The sequence below is a fragment of the Olea europaea genome, chromosome 3 (assembly GCF_002742605.1).
Source record: "Olea europaea var. sylvestris chromosome 3, O_europaea_v1, whole genome shotgun sequence".
Lineage (NCBI taxonomy): Eukaryota > Viridiplantae > Streptophyta > Magnoliopsida > Lamiales > Oleaceae > Olea > Olea europaea.
Genome location: NC_036239.1, coordinates 5,047,871 through 5,070,727, shown reverse-complemented (window position 1 = coordinate 5,070,727; position 22,857 = coordinate 5,047,871). Strand labels below are relative to the sequence as shown.

The window sequence follows — 22,857 nt, the reverse complement described above, 5'->3', positions numbered from 1 at the left end:
ACATCGCCTACCTAATCGCATTGATGTAATAATGGGCAAGGAGACTGAGAAACACTCTCAGCAAGCAAGGTAGCTTGACAGGCATCCTCAAAAATTGCCTTCCATCATTGAACTCCTTGTAAAGAACATAGAGACGATGGGAAGAACTTCGCTGGCCAAAGAATATTTCCTATATCTCCCATACCAAAGGTGATATCAAAACAGATAGCAAAATGGACGGATCAAATGATCCATTTCTATGGAAGACAAAAATTTTGGATCGATTGTTGAAATGCCAAACGATAGCAGTAAATTAGTCTTTGAAGGAAAGAATGGAAATGAAAATGAAAATGAAAAGTGCGAAATATACGTGCATTTATAGGGGCGTGAAGGTGAAGAGACAGAATATGAACGGCCGCATTCATGCATAGTAATTGGAGTCAAGTGGCCCAAAGTCTTGAAAAAAGAGACAGAAATACCAAGAGAGAATGTACATGAATCTTAGCATAAAGCAGTTAAATGCTTGGGAGGTTGACGATTAAGGACAACGTCAATTAGCACGCAAGTAGTCAAAATAGTCGTTCATTAATGATCATGGCTGCTATTACATTCAAATTCAGCAATGGCAGTTAGTACGAAGTTAGAAAAGGAAAATTTAAGGCATTAGATGTCTTAATTACAATTCACCCCAGGCCGATCGAATTCTTTCCCTAAGTCTCCCCCAATCCTTGCTCTGCTGAGAAGAATTGACATTTAATTCAGCTACAAAATCGTCATCAACCTCCAGCTTTTTGTACTGCTCGACCAAGGACTTGGTTCGCTCAATTCCTTGGGAAGCATTACGCTTTTTAGTAGCTATTCTCTCCTTACAGTCGTCCATCCTTGCTTGAAGCTACTTCATCTCTCCAGCCAAACTTGTCATCAGAGAGTCTTCGATCATAACTTCGGAAGAGATTTCTTTCAATTCGTCCTCGGCTTTGTTAATCTCTAGAAGCAAAGACTCTCTTTCAGATGCAGTGCGAAGATATTGAGTACTCCTGGCCTTCAATTCAACATTTTTGGCCAACAAAGAGAGGATGTTGGAGTGGACAACCTTCAACGTCGCTTTAAAATCAGCAGAGATATTGAGCGACGGAAGTGTCAGTGCTTGCGCCAACTTCGCACTCAATAGCTCAAGCTTATCCTTATGTTTAGTAGCACTAGCCTGACCGATGTCCATGTCCGTAAAAGACACATACTCAAATATCGATTGTTTGAGGAACTTCATATCTTCCTCTGAAGAAGCAGAAGGACGACCAGTTGAAGTAGGGCGAGACGTCTTAACTTACCCCCAGGAAGTGAACAAGTCTTGGATGGAACGCACAATGTCATCAGCACCCTGCAAAGAAAAATGCCAACGTTGAGGGCTTTCACTACAATAAACGAAGCGAAAATGAAAGTGAAGCGAAAAGTTACCTCATCAGCAATCTTGGGAAGTGGCATATCATCAGTTGGCTCCACCACCTATGGAGACTTCCCTTTTTCTGGGCGAGAAGAATTTGCCACAATGGGCAGACCCATGGGAGCCTCTGCAGAATTCAAGAAGCAACAAATCAGAAACCAATAGCACAACCAAAGCTAAAACATCAAAAAATGTATTACCTTCTGGTTCGATGTTTGGGGGGTCGGCACTCTGGGAAGAAGGTGGCTCTTCCATTGATTGTGATGAGGGTTCTGGGACTGAAGGTTTCTCTTTAAGCATAGTCCTTTCACCAGCTAATTTGGATGATGCAGCTTCAGCAGAGGATGATGGAGCAGGAGCTGCCAACACCAAAGCCTTCAAAGGAGGGGCTGAACTTTTCAGAGAAATTCAAGTAAACCATTAGCACATAGAAAAGTTTCAAGTAAACCATTAGCACATAGAAATATATGTTTGTGAATAAATAGAATTCAATTACCTTTCTCCTAACGATGAGGGGAGCGTCGTCATCATCATCACATCATCCTCCTCCAAAGTGGGAGATGCTGAAATTGGCCGTTTGCGGCTCAAGCACTTTTAGCTGCAGTAGCCTTGGCAGGTAGAGAAGTAGATGGACGAATAGATTGTTTAGCACGAGCGGGAGAGGAAGGATTCCTAATGGACACAGGGGTGACCAAAATAGGAGAAGTGGAAGAAGTGTTTCGCTGATCCAGTGAATGGAAAGCACGATTGGCATCAATTGCAAACAATCTGCGCTTCACTGATGGCCGAAGTTGTTCAAAAAGGGGATGGATGACACGACTAGAATTGAAGGGGGCTAATGAAAACTTGCTCGTCAAAAGAAGGTTACGAGCATCTATAGCTTGTGCCTCTGGCCTATTAATGGTGTGAAAGCGGTCTGTCAAATTTTTAGAGTAACAAAGAGGGACAGGCCAAGTTTGGCCAAAACCAAGTTGGCGAGCAAAAAATTAGGGAGCATATATTTAAACCCCAACTTTCGCATTGGTTTCAGTTAAGTTATCGTGGAATAATTCCCTCCCAATCAAAAATTGAACCCAAACAAGCAGAGAGGCACTCGCACTGTCTAGGGTGGATGGAAGTTGCACATAATCTGAGGTCAAATGAGCAGGAAAATGAAAGAAAGAAGGAATCGAATTTAATGAATAAAAGAATGAAAAAAATGTCTCTACTGGACATATGTACAGGGGTCAGTGGATCAATGGCTAACCCATAGCAGCTAGCCGAACGATTGGAAATGGATGGAGCACCAAGTGGTGGAAAATATGCTCTCAACCACAACTGAGTAAACCAAAGGGGGCCACTGCCAGTGGGAGATGCACCATTCTTCAGTTGAAACTGAAGGGAAGCCATGCCTCTATAAAGGGCGGCTAGAAAGAAAGAACATAAGTTCAAAGGTCTACTACGCGTCAATTCATGCGCTATGGGTAAGTAGCTCGTGGAAGATTTCATACTTGGCACGCAAAGAATATATTTACAAAGCCAAATCTGAAGGAAAGCCACATGCTCAGTATGGGAAGGTTCAGCGCTTGAGTGATTATAAGAGCTTTGCAGGCTTGAATAGGACTCAGTGAGTTTCTTGTCAAATTTCGGGGCGACACCGGAAATCAAAATACCAGGGAAAATGGTATCGCCCAAAGGTGGAAGATTTATTAGGGCCCCAACATCCCTTAAAGTAATAGACATTGAACCAAGAGGGAAAACAAATTTATTATATTCAAAAGACCAAAAACTTAAAGCAATAGGAAAAAGCACTGGGTCAAAAATTGGGGGTTGAAGAGCGATTTCTAATAAATCAGAAATCCTAGCACGATCAAAAATTGCCTTAGTAGGACCATGGCCCACAAGACGAGCATGCCATCTACGGAAAATAACATCAGATTTAGGCCAAGTGCGAATACCTTTTTGCGAATCGGTCTCAGCGGCAAAGAGTTCAAGAACGGAGGGTCTTGAGTGCAAGGGAACAGCTGGCCCCCGCCACTTGTTCGACGGCTTCGACATTATCGAATGATGGACCCAAGTAGAATTCATTGAGGTTAGCACTAACTTGTGTAAGGAAGTTTGGATTTACATATGGCGTAGTAAGGAGTTCCTGAAAATCTTCGAAACTAAAGGAATCATCAAATTGAGTTTTTGAAGTCGTCATTGGAAACAAAGTACAGTTTTGACAAGGTTTGCCTGGGAAACGTAGCAGAGAAGCAAGAAGATGAACAGTAAAATTGCAAGGAAGAAGCACGAAATATAGACGTGGTCGAGTGGTGCAATGAAATAGCGTGTTCTTTTGATTTATAAGGGTTTGTAACGTTGTACTTTTTCAGATTGTAGAAGGAAATAATGATTGAAATTGTTGGGAATTTCAAATATTGCTGGAAAATACAAAATGAATATGGCAAAGATTAATAATTAGTATTAATTCTGCCATATTGGGGGGTAATTGTTGACACACTAAAAGTGCAGCCCAAATCGAATAGTCCAAGGAATAAAAGCCCAATTAGGCAATTCAGGATAAAAGCCCAGACAGAGTTATTAATGAATGCAGTGGAAGCCCACGAACACAGTAACATCATCGCCCAAACTTGCAAGATTGTCCAAGATTTGAGCGAATGGAGTGTCTTACAGTCGCCCAGAGCGATGACCCTGTTCTCACCCATACCTTCGAATAGCCCAAGATTTTAGCAAACATAAAATGTTATGGTTATCCAGAAATACAGTTATTGAAGCGGTTATTGAGTAACCTTATCACATTCCACGATTCAAGGAACCCAATTGAAGGCGGTTGAAAGACAAAGAGTAGTGACAACAATTAGAGACAGCAGTTCCACGACAAGTTAGCCACTATAAAGAAAGTGGGTAGTTATAAAGCAGTCAAGCAGTTTCCAAGCGATTTGTCACGAAAAAATCATCAAGGGAATATAAAAGGAAGAGAAAACATAGAGAAAAAAAACCCGAATCAAACACTCTCAAACAGAGAATATGTAATTTCAATTTCTTAATTTTAAACATTTTTTTCAGTACTCGTGTGCTTGCGCCCCTTGGAGGCATTCTGTTTAGTTCCAATTGTAAATCATCGTCAATAAAACACCTCTTTTTGGGACTTTGTCTCAAGAGGTTTGTTCCTTACGTAATCGTCTGATCCCTTTTTAATTGTTAGCGACTACCCGCGCGAAACATATGTATAATTTCTTAACGGTAAACTCAGTCACAGGCTTTTAAGATCAATGTTTTTATATGAACCGTGGATTCGCTGAGCAACTAGATGAGAAATTTACGAGAGAAGAAGTAAATAATCTTTTGCAATCTTGCATTACATCAAGATTATAACTTTAATATATATACAAAATCAGATGAGTAAACATGGCTGAGCATTATCCTCAGTTTGAGATTTTAGAAAAAGGCTTCAACTGCTACGAGACACAGAACAATAATATCCTTTTTAAGCAGTTGCACTTGTGCTTGGGTCCGTACATCTTCGTCTCCTAAGGGGGTAGTCTCTGGCCACCTTGGTCAGAATCATCATCAGGAACGGCATAACTGCGGAAAGGATAACAAAGGACAGAGAGAGTATACCATTCGGTGCGATGGCACCCATACACGTGTCATACGTTGCAATGAGTGCACAAAGTGAGACTTGCAATTCCAATTGTAAAGGGAAATTAACAGTGAGAAAATATAGCATGTGAACAGACATAAAAAACCCGATTGAGTTAAAAAGCAAGAATAGACCGAATGAAACTGTATTCTTCGTGCCCATCACCGCCTTTCCAGCAGTGTGTGCTGGTGGATTTGTGGCATCATTGATGGCGGTCGTGTTACTGGTAGGCCAAAAGTCGTCCTGCCAAACACCGCCAGGTGGACTAAGCACGGCTTGATACGTTGCAGTTGCAATTAATACAGCCACAACAAGCAATGTATTTCTGACTTTGCTTGGAGAGTCTTTAGTTTTGTCATATTTGAAGTAGTCCTTCAATTTTTTAGAGGGCTTTGGAGGCCTCTCTCTCCTCAATCCATGTGCTGATGCATCCTGAGTGGCAGTAGTCCTGTTTTCTGTTTGCATTGCCTGTTGGTCTAGGTTCATGTTTTCAACTCCTGAAGCCCCAGCTAGCCTAAGCATTTGTTCAATTTCACGATCACCCCCTTCTGATAGCAATACATCAAGTGGTGTAAGACCCCTTTTGTTTAAGGAATTCAGCTCCAACTTTCCCTTGTTAACAAAATTTTCATCCAGCAACAACTCAACGACCTGATAAGGAATTTATGTTCAGATTATACAGAGAAATAACAATAAATAGACTGCAATATATAAGTCAAGACAAAAACATCAATAAATATTTGGCATATTAGATTAGACGGTACTAAATAGGATTAAAGAAGAAAGAAAAGTTAAAGTTTTGACACAATACTGTCCTATGCTATGCTATGATTCTTGAACTCGGGTACAAGTACATATTTAAGTGTCAGATCTTTTATTTTTTAAAATGTAGGATACTGGATCATGGCTAAAAGGAGTCCAAATTTCGTTGATATAACTTTTTTATCAACCTTGTTAACCTCTCAACAGTATGGTTTTTTTGTCAACCTGATTAACCTAAAATCATTAGTATCAATGGAAACAATAACTCATATGACGAAAATCAGGAAAATTGTGTAACATTTGGAAGATATAAACACTTGCATAAATTGTTGTGTCCCCGTGTCGACACAGGTACTCCAACGATTTCGAAGAGTCCGAACATCACAGCTGCCATGTACAACACGTGTCTCAAATGGTAACATACTTGCCTCGTATTGCTTTCTGGAGACTGCAAGATGCAAGATGGTGTTCCCTTGTGCATCCTTCTCATTCAGTATATACTCCTTATCATAGGTCTTCAGGTACACTGCCAGGCTCTTAAGGGCTTCAAATTTGTTGTTTTTCACAGCCAGATGGAGAGAAGTTTCACGGCGAGCCGTCACTTCTCTTATGCTATCTTCACAGGCTGAAAGCAGTTCTCCAATCACATGCGTTCTGCCGTTGATCACTGCATAATGGAGGGGAATTCTTCTCTCTTTTCCCTTTACCAAACACAAATTATAATCTATTTTCAAAAGCTCCTTTACAATATCTAAATCCCCATTAGCTGCGGCAATATGCAAGGGACTGAAACCTTCATTGCTCAAATCTTTTGTGAATTCCGGCCTCAGATTTAGGAGCTCATTGACAAAATTAAGGTTGCCTCCCATGCAAGCAATATGTAATGGAGTTTCTCCACCTAATAATGCAACAGCCTTAAGCAGGAAGGGATCATCTTTGACCAGACTAAGCAGTTGATGAACATCTCCCTTCTGAGCAGCCTCAATCAACCTTCTATCCATTGTTGTGGAGAGAAATCTGCTGCCTTAGATCAATATATTGAGCCAATTTTGGATGGTCTTATCGATACTTCCAACTTCCCAAATTCAACTCTAATGAGAATAGAATATTGTCTGAGATCATTGAAGCTTTCATCATGTTGATTTATAATTGGCGAAGAAAGTCAAAAGGATTGAATTATTGATTATAATATATGTATTTATGAATTCAAATACAAAGTAGAGGTGGAAGATTGTCACTGTGTAAACAAGAAGGCTTTAATATAGATACATCTCTTGCCCTATGGTTGAAGAATGTTTATTATTATGTACCTTCTCTTTATTTTATTTAATGTGAAACCCAAGAAATAATTAGATCATCACATTTCACGAATGTGAAAATGCCATCTGTGTTGGTATACTTTATATGCAGTGTATATAAGTTTGATGGTCAACCTGCAGCGCATTCTGTTTAAGTAAAATAAGGGACTTCGTGGATGGGATGATTGTACAAAAAAGTTTAAAAAATAAATAAATAAAATAAAATAAAAATCTGCTGAGAACGTGAGAAATGTAGGTTTCTTCAATTTTTATTTATTGTTTTACTTCTCAACAATAAACTCGCTCTCACAGGCTTTTAAGATAAATAAAAGCTCAGATAGTTTTGCGGTTTTGCAGCCTTGTATCAATTGCAATACTTTTGGATGGTTTAATCACTACATTGAATATTCCAAATTCTTTGCTTTAGTGTGTATGATAATTTGGGAATGCTTATTTTGGAAATGCCTAGGTTAATACAAAAAAAATGTCAGAGATCACAGATCCTTTTATCATGTTGACAAAGTAATTTGTGCAGAAAATCCAAGGATGAGACACTATGATAAATATATCTTGAGAATTCAATGCCCAGTAGAGGTGACAATTGTTGGAGACTAGTTTGCGAGAGATAACTTGTTTAAGATTGCCATTGAGTAAGCCGGAGAAGCATTCAGTATAGTAATCTCTTTTACATTGATTCACATTATTTTTTTGTTCAAAATTGTTGAAATATCAAAATCAACTGTGTAATCTTATTAGTTTAGTCAAACTTTTGGTATTTAAAATCGTCCTACTCTCAACATGTAAGAAAGACACATTTACATTCCCTTCCGGATGCAGTACTAAAAAATTATTCAGAAAAAAGTTCAAAATTTTGTTTCGAAAAGGGCAAAGGATTTCCCAACACTTCAACTTATCTACATAAATGTGTGTAAATGATGGGAAAAAAATCACATTTAATCAGAATCACTGCATGTATTTCAACTCCTAAAGTAAATAATGGAAGTAATTGATCATCTGTATCGATAAGCTTTATTACATGGAAAATTTCACTTAAATATGTCTACTTTTAAGATTTGATGTCCCTCTGTCGTCTCCAATTCTTCCAAGCTTTTTTCCCCCACCGGGCAGCCATTGCTGTGCAAATGGCAAAGTGATGGCAAATGTTAAAAGAAAATAAGCTGTTGCTTCGTTTCTGGCTTTTGTTCTTTTGAGTGTAGAATTGATCGCAAAACCACAAGTGAACATCATCGAGTATAGGGATATGAGAAGTTCCCTTGAAATGGAAATCCTCCTGTGAGATAAATTATGATGCACAGTGATGCAGTGAGGCCTAAAGAGCTGGTGAACATGAACATAAATGCAGTAAAGTAGCATGAGACCCGAAAATTGCTGCAGCTGCAGCTAATCCAAATACCTACGCTGGTCCAATCAAATGTCTTACACCACCAGTTTGATTTCAAGGAGCATTGTTATAAAAAATGTCTGCCGGAGGATTTACTTAAGCAGTCATTCGACAAATTATTTAGCATAATGATTCCCGACACGAATTCGTGTTTTCTATTTCGCTCGTTCTCAAAAATTCCAACTCACAAGTTATTTGATCAATTATACTATTGTCACCCATAGACAAAATAAAAAATAAAAATTTAAACTCACAAAAATATTTACACAATCTTGTCTATGATTAAGATGAAATATCCGGTGATCAAGTAGAGTTTAATCCTCTGTACAATTATGCTATATAATTAAATTTGACAAGTAGTCCGTTTAATACACTTCAAACTAAGTAGTGTTACCATAAACAGATTCTATGATAAGGACAAATCTTACATCCAAACGATAAATAGTCAGCACTACAACATCCGGTACAAGATATCAATCCTAATACGTTGGTCGTGAACAATTTTATTCATTTATCAAAATATAAGTGGTGTCACAATGTGCTTTTTGACACAAGCACCCAACTTTTATCATAACAAGTCGCGTGCACAATATTATATAACAGGTAGGAATATTAAATGAATGAAAATAAAAAAAATCATAAAATTGTTATTTTATTACATTAAAAACTATTCTATATGGAACCACTACACAACAAAGAGCAGGTGTAATTCTTCAAATATCAACAGAATCAAAGCTCTAAGTTATTAATTACTACACACAATTTTTTGCTGGATAGGATCTTAAAAACAATATTGATCAACACATACAAACTGAAAAGATTAAATATAAAAAGATTTAGAAGAATAATCCTTCCTTAGGCAGTCTGCGATGTAGTTTTACGGTAATCTCTGGCCACCTTGGCCAGAATGCCTATCAGTAATGGCATAGAGATGGAAATGATAACAAATAGCAGGGATAGATTGCCAGTTGCCAATTCGCTCATACAAGTATCGTACGTTACTGACAGTGCCAAAAGTGAGACTCGCAATTCCAATTGTAAAGGGAATCCAAAAGTGAGAAAAAGTATCATCTGAACAGATGTGAAAAACCCGATTGAGTTGAAAATCAGGAATAGACCGAATGAAACTGAATTCTGTGATCCCATTACTGCCTTTCCAGCAGTATGTTCTGGTGGCCGTGTGGCGTCATTGATGGTGGTCGTGTTCCTGTTACTTATAGACCTAAAGTCGTCCTGCTGCCAAACACCACCAGGTGGACTAAGGACGGCTTGATATGTTGCAGTTGTGATTAATATAGCTACCACAAGCAATGTACTTCGGACTTCACTTGGAGTCTCTTTAGCTTTGTCAAATTTGAAGTAGTCCTGCAATTTCTTATATGGCTTTCGAGGCCTTTCTCTCCTTAATTCATCATTTGGATCATGAGTGGGAACGATCCTGTTCTCTATTTGTGTTGTCTGTTGCACTGAAGCCCCAGCTAGACGAAGCATTTCCTCAATTTCAACATCACCCCCTTCTGATAGTAATACATCAAGTGGTGTAAGGCCCCTTTTATTCAAGGAATTCACCTCCAACTAGCCTTTCCTAACACAATTCTCATCCAGCATCAACTCAACAACCAGAGAGAGAGAGAGAGAGAGAGAGAGGAACTTTATTCAGAGTGTAATGCATAGACTCAACGATATCACAACTCTAAAATAGATAGAACGCTAAAAGCATATTTATCTGGTTTGTGGTAATGCATAGTATATCTCTTCCAATCCATCCTGCCAAAAAAGAGATAAGATGTTGGTATTTGCGTCGTATTGCTTTCTGGAGACTGCAAGATGCAAGATGGTGTTCCCTCGTGCATCCTTCTTATTCAATATATCCTCCCTATTATTGGTCTTCAGGTACACTGCCAGGCTCTTAAAGGCTTCAAATTGGTTGTTTTTCACAGCCAGATGGAGAGAAGTTTCACCACGAGCCGTCACTTCTCTTATGCTATCTTCACAGCCTGAAAGCAGTTCTTTAATGACTTGTATTCTGCCTTTGATCACTGCATAGTGTAGGGGAATTCTTCTTTCCTTTCCCTTAACCATACACAAACTACGATCTGTTCTCAGGATCTCTTTTACAATCTCTATATCCCCATTAGCTGCAGCAATATGCAGGGGGCTGAAACCGTCATGGCTCAATTCTCTTGCAAATTCTTTACTCAGATTTAGAACCTCTTTTGCAAAACTCAGGTTTCCGGCCATACAAGCAATATGTAACAGAGTTTCTCCACTTGATAATGCTACAGCCTTCATCAGGAAAGGATCGTCTTTGATCAGATTTTGCAGTTGATGAACATCTCCCTTATGAGCAGCCTCAATTAGCCTTCTATCCATAGGTTGCAGATAATTTTTCTGAGCCTAAGATCAGTTGTACCATTTCTGGATGGTCCAAATAAAAACTAGCAATTTAAACTTTTGTCAATTCTTGTCTTATTATCCATTCTTGTCTTATTTAACAAAAATCTCAAAGGAGTTAGAAAGCTCCAATATATATATATATATAGATATAGATATGATTGTTTACCCTTCTAATCAATCTCAGTAACTTAATTTATATTTTTCAATGGTCTTGTGAACCAATACACAAATGTCAATGTTTAATCAGGGTTAAACTCCGAGCTTATATTTATTACCGTTTAACAGGAAAAAATACTTAAGCAGTCATTCAACCCATTTTTCAGGGTGAAACACGAATTTGTGTTTTCTACTTCGCTCGTCCTCAAGATCTCAACTCACAAGAATTTTGATCAATTAAATTGATGTTACCCATTGATTAATAAAAGAATATTAAACTCACAAAAAGTTGATGTTAGAATTGAGTGTTAGATAAATGACATTTCAAATCAAAATAAATCAGCAATTATGAATTTAGTGTTGAAAAAGCTATGAGGTTGGGAAGTTTTTCCAAATGAAATTATTCAGTCGTTGAAAAGGCTATGAGTTGGGAAGTTTTTTCAAAAGAAGTATGTAGTGGTCATTTTGTCCAAAGAAGTAGATGTCTCGTGATAATTAATCTAATGTCCCCATCAATTTTCAAGTGCAAGTTGACAAACTCTAAGGTAATCTAGTGATCTCAGTTTAATTGAATAAACCCATTTTCACCCAAATGGACAGTGGACAGTCTTTCAAGTACGACTTTTGTCAAGGTCTCCAAATCTTCTTTCGAGTACGACTTCTGTCAAGGTCTCCATGTCTTTCAAGTATGACTTTTGAAGTATTCCTGCAATTTTTTAGAGGGCTTTGGTGGCCTCCCTCTCCTGCAGTTAATAGTCCTGTTTTCTATTTGCGTTGCCTGTTGGTCTGGGTTCATTTCTTCAACTCCTGAAGCCTCAGCTAACCTAAGCATATGTTCAATTTCCAGATCACCCCCCTTCTGATAGTAATACATCAAGTTGTGTAAGACCCCTTTTGTTCAAGGAATTCAGCTCCAACTTTCCCTTGTTAACAAAATTTTCATCCAGCACCAACTCAACTACCTGTTAAGGAATTTGTATTCGGATTATACAGAGAAATAATAATACATAGACTGCAATATAATAAGTCAAGACAAAAACATCAATAAATATATGGCATAGTAGACTAGATGTAATAAATAGGATTAAAGAAGAAAGTAAAGTTAGACATAATACTGTCTTATGCATTGCTATGATGCTCGAACTCGACTACCGGTACGTGTCTAAGTGTCGGATCTTTTATTTTCTAAAATGTAGAATACGAAAACATGGATAAATAGAGTCCAAATTTCGTTAATATGACCTTTTTGTCAACATATCAACAATATGATTTTTTTTCTCAACCTTACTAACCTAAAGACAATAGTAACGATGGAAACAATAACTCATTTGACTAAAATCTGCTGCCTTAGACCATTGATCCTTACATCATGTTGATTTATAATTTGTGAAGAAAGTCAAAAGGATTAGATTATTGATTTATAATATATGTATTTATGAATTCAAATACCCAGTAGAGGTGGAAGATTGTCACTGTGTAAACAAGAAGGCTTCAATAAAGATACATCTCTTGCCATATGGTTGAAGAACGTTTATTACTATGTACCATCTCTCAATTTTATTTAATGTGAAACCAAAGAAATAAGTAGATCATCAAATTTCACGAATGTGAAAATGCCATCTGTGGTGGTATACTTTTTATGCAGTGTATACAAGTTTGATGGTCAACCTGCAGAGTAAAATAAGGGACTTCGTGGATAGGAAGATTATACCCAAAAAAAAATAATAATAATAAAAAAATAAAAAAATTCTGCAGAAAACACGAGGAATGTGGTTTCTTCCATTTTTATTTATTGTTTTACTTCTCTACAATAAACTCGCTCTCACAGGCTTTTAAGATAAAATAAAAGCTTAGATAGTTTTGCGGTTTTGCAGCCTTATATCAATTGCAATACATTTGGATGGTTTAATCACTACATTGAATATTCCAAATTCTTTGCTTTAGTGTGCATGATAATTTGGGAATGCTTATTTTGGAAATGCCTAGGTTAATACAAAAAAAATGTCTGAGATCACAGGTCCTTTTATCTTGTTGACAAAGTAATTTGTGCAGAAAATCCAAGGATGAGACACTATGATAAATATATCTTGAGAATTCAATGCCCAGTAGAGGTGAAAATTGTTGGAGACTAGTTTGCGAGAGATAACTTGTTTAAGATTGTCATTGAGTAAGCCAGAAGCATTCAGTACAGTCATATCTTTTACATTGATTCACAGTATTTTTTTTATTCAAGATTGTTGAAATATCGTAATCAACTATGTAATCTTATTTAGTTTAGTCAAACTTGCGGTATTTAAAATCTTCCTACCGTCACCATGTAAGAAGGACATATTTACATTCCCTTCTGGATGCAAGGCTCAAAAATTATGTAGAAAAAAGTTCGAATTTTTTCTCCAAAAAGGGCGAAGGATTTCCCAATACTCCAATTTATCTATATAAATGTGTGTAAATGATGGGAAAAAATCATACATTCAATCAGACTCACTGCATTTATTTTATTAGTCCAATTCATTAGAAGTATCAGGTATTCTGTCAAATTCTTCCCCTGCATAAATGATGTACCATTCTGTTTTAGTTAAGATCTATGACTAGATGTCGAGTGATTTGTTTCTACTTATCATATATAAACTATTTCAACATTCTACTAAAGTAAATAATGGAATTAATTGATCATCTGATGTAGGGGAATAACTCAGTAAGTATAACAAGAAGAGATGCGGGAAGGGAAGAGAAGAAGAAGACAGAGGCGGGGGAAGAGAGGAAAAACGGCTGCAAACCAACTCTTTTATTTAATCAAATTCATCAACTGAAAAATAACAATATAAAATAGGTTTAAATACTAGAAAATACTGCAAACCTAGGGTCAAGCCCAATACACAAGTCCATAAAATTAAAATAACCTAAATCCAACTAAAATAATTAAAACTGCTAAAATAATTAAAATGGACTGGGATGTCCTCATCAATTCTTCCGGGGTGGGAGAGAAAACTCGACCCTGTCGAGTGGCTATATCACCATAGGCATCCGTCAATCTCCCAATCATAGGCTGAGTGGCTGGGCAAGCTTCTTCCGGCGTCTGTAGAAATGCGTCAGTGGCGGTCTGAACCTGGTGTCCTCCCTCGGGTGGACGGGAGGCGATCTGGGCCAATGAAGATCCTGCTGACTCTGATAAAACTCTAATAAATCTGGGTCCAATTGCTGTAGTGTCTCCCTGGAGATCCATGCACAGTCACAATCTGGTCGACCAACCCAACGAACAAGGAAGCGCTGAACCTCTCCATCATTAGTGAACATAGTTTCTTCATCTAAAATAGCATCAATTTTTTCTGTGTGTGCTGTGAGAGGTGGTAGTGGGTTAGAAGGGGTCAAAGAATCAGGGTCAAGGTCCACAATAGGAGATGACAGAGGATCATCTGAGGGAATGAAATGACCTTTATAAGCTACAAGGTCCTCAACATTGAAAGTAGAGTGGTAACCAAGGTGTGGTGGAATGTCAACAATATATGCATTTGGACCAATCTGCTTTAAAATTTTAAAAGGACCAGCACTACGAGCTTGCAATTTAGAGGCGGGTCCATGTAGACGCCGCTCTGGCCTAATGCGAACCATAACATAATCCTCAATGTTAAACTCAATATGTCGTTTGTGTAAATCAGCTTGGAGTTTATATTTTGCATTACTAGCTTCAAGTTGTTTGTTGATCTCAATATGCAAGTCACGAAGATGTTGTGCAAATGCTTCGGCTGATACTGACACTCTAGCCTGTGGGGACATAGGGATGAAATCTAACGGTTTCCTAGGCTTGTACCCATGAACGGCTTCAAATGGACTCATACCTAGTGAACGATTTACAGAGCTATTGTACGCAATTGGAGCTACAGGAAGGATCAAATCCCAATTTCGAAGGTTTTCTCGGACCAGACAACGTAATAGGTTACCAAGATTTCGATTAACTACTTCAGTTTGACCGTCAGTCTGAGGATGGTAAGCCGTAGAAAATTCCAATTTGGTACCCATCTTGTGCCACAAAGTTCTCCAAAAATGGCTAGTGAAACGAACGTCCCTATCAGACACGATGGTCTTGGGAAGCCCATACAATTTGACAATTTCATTAAAGAATAACAGGGCAACCTTGGACGTAACCGACGTCTTGCTACAGGGGATAAAATGAGCCATCTTTGAGAAGCGATCGACAACCACAAAAATGGAGTCATGCTTCTTAGGGGTGCGTGGAAGTCCTAACACAAAATCCATACTAATATCGTGCCAAGGACAATTAGGGACAGGGAGAGGGGTGTATAGACCTATGTTCTGCTTCTTCTGCTTACTCAATTGACAAGTGTTACAAGTACTAACAATCTTATCCACGTCTTTCTTCAAGCTAGGCCAATAGAATTGACGTTCAACTTCCTCTATGGTCTTATCATGTCCAAAATGACCGGCTAAACCTCCCGTATGAATTTCCCACACGATGAAATCTCGCACTGAAGTTCGAGGGATGCATAATTTGTTGGCTCTAAAGAGATAACCCTCCTCAAGTCGGAAGCCATCTGTGGCTCTTGATTGTCCTCTTTGTAAATTGAGAAAGATATCTTTAAAATCGGGACACACCTCGTAATCCTCCTTAAGTCTTTCAAAACCGATGACCTTGACACTCATGATTGACAAAAGGGAGACACGACGACTTAACGCATCAGCTGCTTGGTTCTCTACGCCCTTCTTATGTTTTAAAACAAATGAATAGGCCTGTAAATATTCGACCCAACGACCATGCCTAGAACTTAATCTTTTCTGGGAGTTGAGGTAACGGAGGGCCTCGTGATCTGAATAAAGGACAAATTCCTGGGGTAACAAATAGTGGCGCCAATAGCGCAAAGCCTGGACCACTGCATATAGTTCCTTATCATAAGTTGAGTACCGCTGTTTGGCCTCATTTAACTTTTCACTGAAATAGGCAACAGGGTGACGATCCTGACTTAAGACTCCGCCTATACCTACCCCGGAGGCGTCACATTCAACTTCAAAGACTTTGGAAAAATCGGGAAGACGCATGACAGGGGCCTCCGTCATTCGCTTCTTGACTAACTGAAAGGCCTTAGCCGCCTCTCGTGTCCAATGAAACTCCCCTTTCTTCATGCACTCCGTAATAGGCGCCATAATAGTGTTAAACCCCTTAATAAAGCGAGGTAGAACGTAGCTAAACCGTGAAAGCTTCTAACGTCATGGATAACTTTAGGCTCAGGCCAGTCAATAATCGCCTGAACCTTAGCAGGGTCAGCGGATACCCCTGTCGAAGAGACAATGAATCCCAGAAAAACAACTGTGTCGGTGAAGAAAGAGCACTTCTTGACATTCGCATGTAGATTAGTTGCACGAAGGGTAGAGCAAACTTGCGTGAGGTGGTCAAGGTGTTGCTCCTTAGTCTTACTATAGATAAGGATATCATCAAAGTAGACAACAAGAAACTTGCCCATAAAAGGTTGGAGAGTTTGTGTCATTACTCGCATAAAGGTACTTGGCGCATTGCTCAGCCCAAAAGGCATGACTAGCCATTCATAAAGACCATCTTTCGTCTTAAACGTGGTCTTCCACTCATCCCCTGGGCGAATTCGAATTTGATGGTATCCACTCTTCAGATCAATCTTCGAAAAGATTGTGACACCAACCATCATATCTAACATATCGTCAAGTCTAGGAATTGGAAAACGATACTTCACCGTGATCCTATTGATCGCGCGACTATCCACACACATTCGCCAAGAGCCATCCTTTTTGGGCGTCAATAGGGCGGGGACCGCACACGGGCTTAAACTCTCACGAATGAATCCCTTGTGAAGGAGATCATCCACTTGCCTTTGAAGTTCAGCGTGCTCGGTAGGATTCATCCTATAATGAGACAAATTTGGGAGGGATGCCCCTGGAACGAAGTCTATGGCATGTTGAATATCCCTCAGTGGAGGTAGATGATCAGGGAGGTCTTCTGGAAAGACGTCTCGAAACTCTTGGAGGACCGATAGGACTTCAACAGGGCTCTCTATTGCGGAGTGTGATGGGACCTCCATGACCACCAAAGCGAAGACAACTGAGTCACCAACAAGTGTACGCTCAAACTCCGTAGGACTAATGATATGCAATCCTTTTCGTTCCACACTTTTCTTCGTTTCCAGTGGGCCAACAGGTTTCGGAGACAGTGGGTTAAGGTAAATCTTCTTTCCATTAAAAACAAAAGAGCAGGAATTGGATCGACCGTAGATGGTGACATCTAGGTCAAATAACCAAGGTCGTCCCAAGATGATGCGCCCGACGTCCATTGAAATGACGTCACACCATATATGGTCCTCATACTTGAGAAACTGGATAGGGACCAAACAACGCTCCTTGACAGCTATGGAGGAGGTATCAACCCAAGAGACGCTGTATGGCTGAGGGTGAGGAACAGACTTCAACCCTAGACGGGATACAGTGGCCATCGAAACCGCATTAATGCAGCTGTCACTATCCACTATAACTTTACAGCCCTTATTATTAATCTTGATGTAAGTGTGGAAGATGGCATGACGGCGCCAATCATCGGCATCCCTCGGCTGGGTAAGAGTACAACGGACGACACCGACCCTAGGTGTATGTGGGATAAGGGGATTAGCCTGGATACAACCCAAGAAGGTATCTTCACTATCCTCCAAGTCATCAAACTCTTCTAACTTAAGCTTATACACCTGATCCTCTAGTGGCTCGTCAACTATACCTTCACGCTCTTCCAAAACTAGGGCTCAGCTAGGACACTTAGAAGCAATGTGACCAAAACCCTTACAGTTGAAGCATTGCAAACGAGAGGACGTTCTTGAAACCTCAGAACCTCTACCTTTACTATCCGATATAGGGGTAGGATTAGAAGGAGGAGGTCCTAGAATAGACTTAGGGGATGGAGCGGATGCAGAAGAGGTTGCGGTGCGGGAGTCACTACGACTTCTGTACGGTGTCCTAGTCACTAACTCCTAATCCCGAACGAAAGAGTAGGCGTGGTCAAGAGTGGTGACACCTCTAAGAACAAGCTCACGTCTAAGATCATCCTACTCAAAGTCATGACTTCGTCCTCAACGACCTGACATCTCATTCGAAACTCGTCAAACTGAGCAACATATTCGGTCACAGGTCGACTGCCTTGTGTCAGTGCGTTCCATTGATCCAGTAAGTTGCCCCTGTAAGATTGAGGTAAATATTTTTCTTCAAGGCGACGCTTCATTTCATTCCAACTCCCAACAGGGGGAGCATGGCGCCTCTCTAGGAGGTCCTCAACGCTTTCCCAAAATAGTTGAGCAGTGCCAGTCAATTTCAAACTGGCAAATTGTACCCTTCGATCTTCAGGGACCCCATACGAGGCAAAGAAGCGATCCATATCCCTAACCCATTGATTGAATACACTAGGATCTAGACGACCATCAAATGTAGGGGCATCCAACTTAATATTTCGAAAGAGGCGCTCCTCGTGGCGAGGGGGGGACAGTGTACCATGACGGTGATATTCCCGCTCGCGCCCACGAGCTTGATTTCCTTCCCTACGATCATGTCTAGCATGGTGTCGACCACCTTGTGGACGACGATGAGGTCTATTAATGGAAGCGTCAGAATTTTCAGCCTCAGTTGAGTATTGGGTCGGGTCAAGAGTGTTTACCCTAGCGGTTAGGGCTCTATTCTCCTCGCGCGTAGCGGCTAACTCAGTTTGGACAGCCGTTAATTGATTTTGTAATTGTGCCAACTGTCGGGTGATAGCTTCAATGTGGAAAGGGTCCATGGCAACGGTACTAGAGCTAGAGGCAGTAACGCGACCACTACGCAATTGCATACACGGTAACACAAGCTAGGTGATTGAAATTTATCCATTGTTATTATTATTATTATTTTATTCTATCATAGGGATTACGTATAGCCCGATCGCAAGCTAATACTACTAATGCCAATAAAATAAAAATCAAAGGTACAAATGCTAGGTCTAGTCACGTGGGGTAAACGAGTGAACAATGGGGTCGGCTCGTGAATTTCAATCCAATAGATTAAGACTAAATTGTTAAAATATTAGCAACACAAAGAATTATTGATGCAGTTCTAAAATACAGTAACAGTGTCACTAAAATGAGTAGGATCAGAGACTCCCTGAGTTCAGTTGGCTCGAGTCGTCCTAGCGTTGAATGCCTCCACTTTTTGAACTGTTAAGCGCTGAGATGCCAAGACAGAAAATTTCGTATTCGTTGAGGAAATAATGTACCTATAAAAAATGTAAGGAAATACCAAAAATTCTCGATTCTTTTTTTTTTTTTTTTTTTTATTTAACTCTTCTTTTTCTTTTTTTGACTCTTTTTTTTAAATAATACAAAATCAGAACAACAAAATAATAAATGAGCCCATTTCACAAATTTGGACCTAAATCACACTCAAAACCTTAAACAAGCCAAAGCCCAAGCAATACAAATAACCCAACCCACTTAATTATTAAATCAATTAACCCAATCCCAATTGATAACTAATAACCCAGCCCAAACCCATAATTCATAACAACGCTGCAAAGGTCAGCGACTTGACTGGCCGACGAAGAACGTCTCAACGAAGATGGGCTTGGACGGCTAGTACTGGAACAGCCGGTAGTTTGCTGGCGGCTGTTGGCGACAGTGTGCTTCAAGCGGTGGTCGATGTGGAGCGATTTGTCTGATTTTGTAAAGTTGCAGGATGGCGGATTTGTCTGATTTGCCTGACTTGATGGTGCAATTGGGATGGCGGATGGATTTTCCTATCTTCTGCGCCAGGATTTCAGGTAAAGAAATAGCGGAGCCGCGGCCGAGAAAAGGTAGTTGCGATGGCGTCCGAGGCGGCGGCGAGGCTGGTTGTTTCAGCTTCAGCCGGTTGTGGTGGTGGGGTGTGAACTGAAAAGGCCTTTGTTTCAATTGTTTGGCTGTAATACCGGTAAGTTGGTTGTATGTAGCGGGAGGGACTGGGTTCTACAACAAGTTTTGTTTTGTCTGCAGCAACGGGTTCTGTATTGATGCTGCGTGAATTGCTGTCCAGGGTTTGCTCTGATACCAATTTGATGTAGGGGAATAACTCAGTAAGTATAACAAGAAGAGATGGGGGAAGGGAAGAGAAGAAGAAGACAGAGGATGGGGAAGAGAGGAAAAACGGCAGCAAGCCAACTCTTTTATTTAATCAAATTCATCAACTGAAAAATAACAATGTAAAATAGGTTTAAATACTAGAAAATACTGCAAACCTAGGGCCAAGCCCAATACACAAGTCCATAAAATTAAAATAACCTAAATCCAACTAAAATAATTAAAACTGCTAAAATAATTAAAATGGACTGAGATGTCCCCATCATCATCTCTATTGATAAGCTTTATTACACTGAAATTTCACTTAAATATGTCTATTTTTAAGATTTGATGTCCCTCTGTCATCTCCAATTCTTCCAATCCTTGTTCCCCAACCTGGGCAGTCATCGCTGTTCAAATGGCAAAGTGAAGGCATGTGATGAAAGAAGATAAGCTATTCCTTTGTTTTTCCCTTTTGTTCCTCTGAGTTTAGAACTGATTGCAAAACCATAAGTGAACATCATCGAATATAGGGATATGTGAAGTTCCCTTTGAAATGGAAATCCTCCTTTCTATCATTAAGATGAAATATTCGGTGATCAAGTAGAGTTTAGTTCTCCGTACAATTATGCTATATAATAAATTTGACAAGTAGTCCGTTTAATACACTCCCAACTAACTAGTGTTACCATAAACAAATTCTATTATAAGAACAGATCGTACCTCCAAATGATAAATAGTCAACACTACAACATCCGGTATAAGATGTCAATCCTTATATGTTGATCATGAACAATTTTATTCATTTTTCAAAATATAAGTGGTATCACAATGTGTTTTTTGACACACGCACACAACTTTTATCATCACAAGTAATCGCACAATATTAAAAAAAATGTAGGAATATTGAATGAATGAAAATAGAAAATTATTATAAAATTTTTATTTTATTACATTAAAAACTATATTATATGGAACACAACACAACAAAGAGCAGGTGCAATTCTTCAAATATCAACATAATCAAAGCTATAAATGAGTAATTATTACACACAATTTATTGCTGAAGAGGATCTTAAAACCTATATTGCTCAAAACATACAAACTGATGTTGAAGAATAATCCTTCCTTAGGCAGTCCATGATGCTGATGTTGGTTTCTTACAGTAATCTCTGGCCACCTTGGCCAGAATGCCTATCAGTAATGGCATAGCAATGGAAATGATAACAAATAACACGGATAGATTGCCGGTTGCCATTTCGGTCATACAAGTATCGTACGTTACTGCAAGTGCGAAAAGTGAGGCTCGCAATTCCAATTGTAAAGGGAATCCAAAAGTGAGAAAAAATATCATCTGAACAGATGTGAAAAACCCTATTGAGTTGAAAATCAGGAATAGACCGAATGCAGCTGAATTCTGTGTTCCCATCACTGCTTTTCCAGCAGTATGTGCTGGTGACCGTGTGGCGTCCTTGATGGTGGTCGTGTTACTGCTACTCGTAGGCCTAAAGTCCTCCTGCCAAACACCACCAGGTGGACTATGGACAGCTTGATATGTTGCAGTTGTGATTAATGTAGCTACCACAAGCAATACACTTCGGACTTCACTTGGAGTCTCTTTAGCTTTGTCAAATTTGAAGTATTCCTGCAATTTCTCATATGGCTTTCGAGGCCTTTCTCTCCTTAATTCATCATTTGGATCATGAGTGGGAACGATCCCGTTCTCTGTTTGTGTTGTCTGTTGCACTGAAGCCCCAGCTAGACAAAGCATTTCCTCAATTTCATCATCACCCCCTTCTGATAGTAATACATCAAGTGGTGTACGGTCCATTTTGTTCAAGGAATTCACCTCCAACAAGCCTTTCCTGACAAAATTCTCATCTAGCATCAACTCAACAACCTGAGGAATAAAAAAACCTTTATTCAGAGTGTAATGCATAGACTTAACGATATCACAACTCCAAAATAGATAGAACGCTAAAAGCATATTTTTTTGGTTTGTGGTACTGCATAGTATATCTCGTCCAATCCATCCGGCCAAAAAAGAGATAAGTTGTTCGTATTTGCCTCATATTGCTTTCTGGAAACTGCAAGATGCAAGATGGTGTTCCCTCGTGCATCCTTCTCATTAAATATATCCTCCCTATTATTGGTCTTCAGGTACACTGCCAGGCTCTTAAAGGCTTCAAATTGGTTGTTTTTCACAGCCAGATGGAGAGAATTTTCACCACGAGCCGTCGCTTTTCTTATGCTACCTTCATTGGCTGAAAGCAGTTCTTTAATGACTTCTATCCTGCCTTTGATCACTGCATAGTGCAGGGGAATTCTCATTTCATTTCCCTTAACCATACACAAACTACGATCTCTTATCAGGAGCTCTTTTACGATCTCTATATCCCCATTACCTGCAGCAATATGCAGGGGGCTGAAACCGTCGTGGCTCAATTCTTTTGCGAATTCTGGACTCAGATTTAGAACCTCTTTCGCAAAACTCAGGTTTCCCGCCATACAAGCAATATGTAACGGAGTTTCTCCACGTGATAATGCTACAGCCTTCATCAGGAAAGGATCGTCTTTGATCAGAGTTTGCAGTTGATGAACATCTCCCTTATGAGCAGCCTCAATTAGCCTTCTGTCCATAGGTTGCAGATAATTTTTCTGAGCCTAAGATCAGTTGTACCACTTCTGGATGGTCAAAATAAAAACTAGCAATTTAA

The 22,857-nt window shown here is 39.4% G+C and overlaps 3 protein-coding genes across 4 annotated transcripts; all 3 read right to left on the bottom strand.

The window, feature by feature from the left end:
• Positions 1 to 4,736: 4,736 nt before the first annotated feature.
• Positions 4,737 to 7,047, bottom strand: LOC111383337 (ankyrin repeat-containing protein BDA1-like). Its single transcript, XM_023007431.1, has 2 exons — positions 6,236 to 7,047; positions 4,737 to 5,696 (listed from the first exon to the last, which is right to left on the bottom strand). Exons 1-2 carry the CDS (start codon positions 6,806 to 6,808, stop codon positions 4,890 to 4,892), a joined length of 1,380 nt encoding a protein of 459 aa, XP_022863199.1. The 5' UTR covers positions 6,809 to 7,047; the 3' UTR covers positions 4,737 to 4,889.
• Positions 7,048 to 8,155: 1,108 nt separating this feature from the next.
• Positions 8,156 to 10,880, bottom strand: LOC111377451 (ankyrin repeat-containing protein BDA1-like). The gene is made up of 4 exons (XM_023000549.1): positions 10,329 to 10,880; positions 9,514 to 10,082; positions 9,261 to 9,318; positions 8,156 to 8,443 (listed from the first exon to the last, which is right to left on the bottom strand). Exons 1-4 carry the CDS (start codon positions 10,878 to 10,880, stop codon positions 8,156 to 8,158), a joined length of 1,467 nt encoding a protein of 488 aa, XP_022856317.1.
• A 10,249-nt stretch (positions 10,881 to 21,129) lies between these two features.
• On the bottom strand, positions 21,130 to 22,857 carry LOC111383326 (ankyrin repeat-containing protein BDA1-like). 2 transcript variants are annotated; one of them, XM_023007412.1, is made up of 2 exons: positions 22,151 to 22,857; positions 21,130 to 22,040 (listed from the first exon to the last, which is right to left on the bottom strand). In XM_023007412.1, exons 1-2 carry the CDS (start codon positions 22,778 to 22,780, stop codon positions 21,270 to 21,272), a joined length of 1,401 nt encoding a protein of 466 aa, XP_022863180.1. In that variant the 5' UTR covers positions 22,781 to 22,857; the 3' UTR covers positions 21,130 to 21,269. The 2 variants fall into 2 exon arrangements, with proteins under 2 accessions (XP_022863180.1, XP_022863188.1); XM_023007420.1 differs by having other exon boundaries at positions 22,208 to 22,856.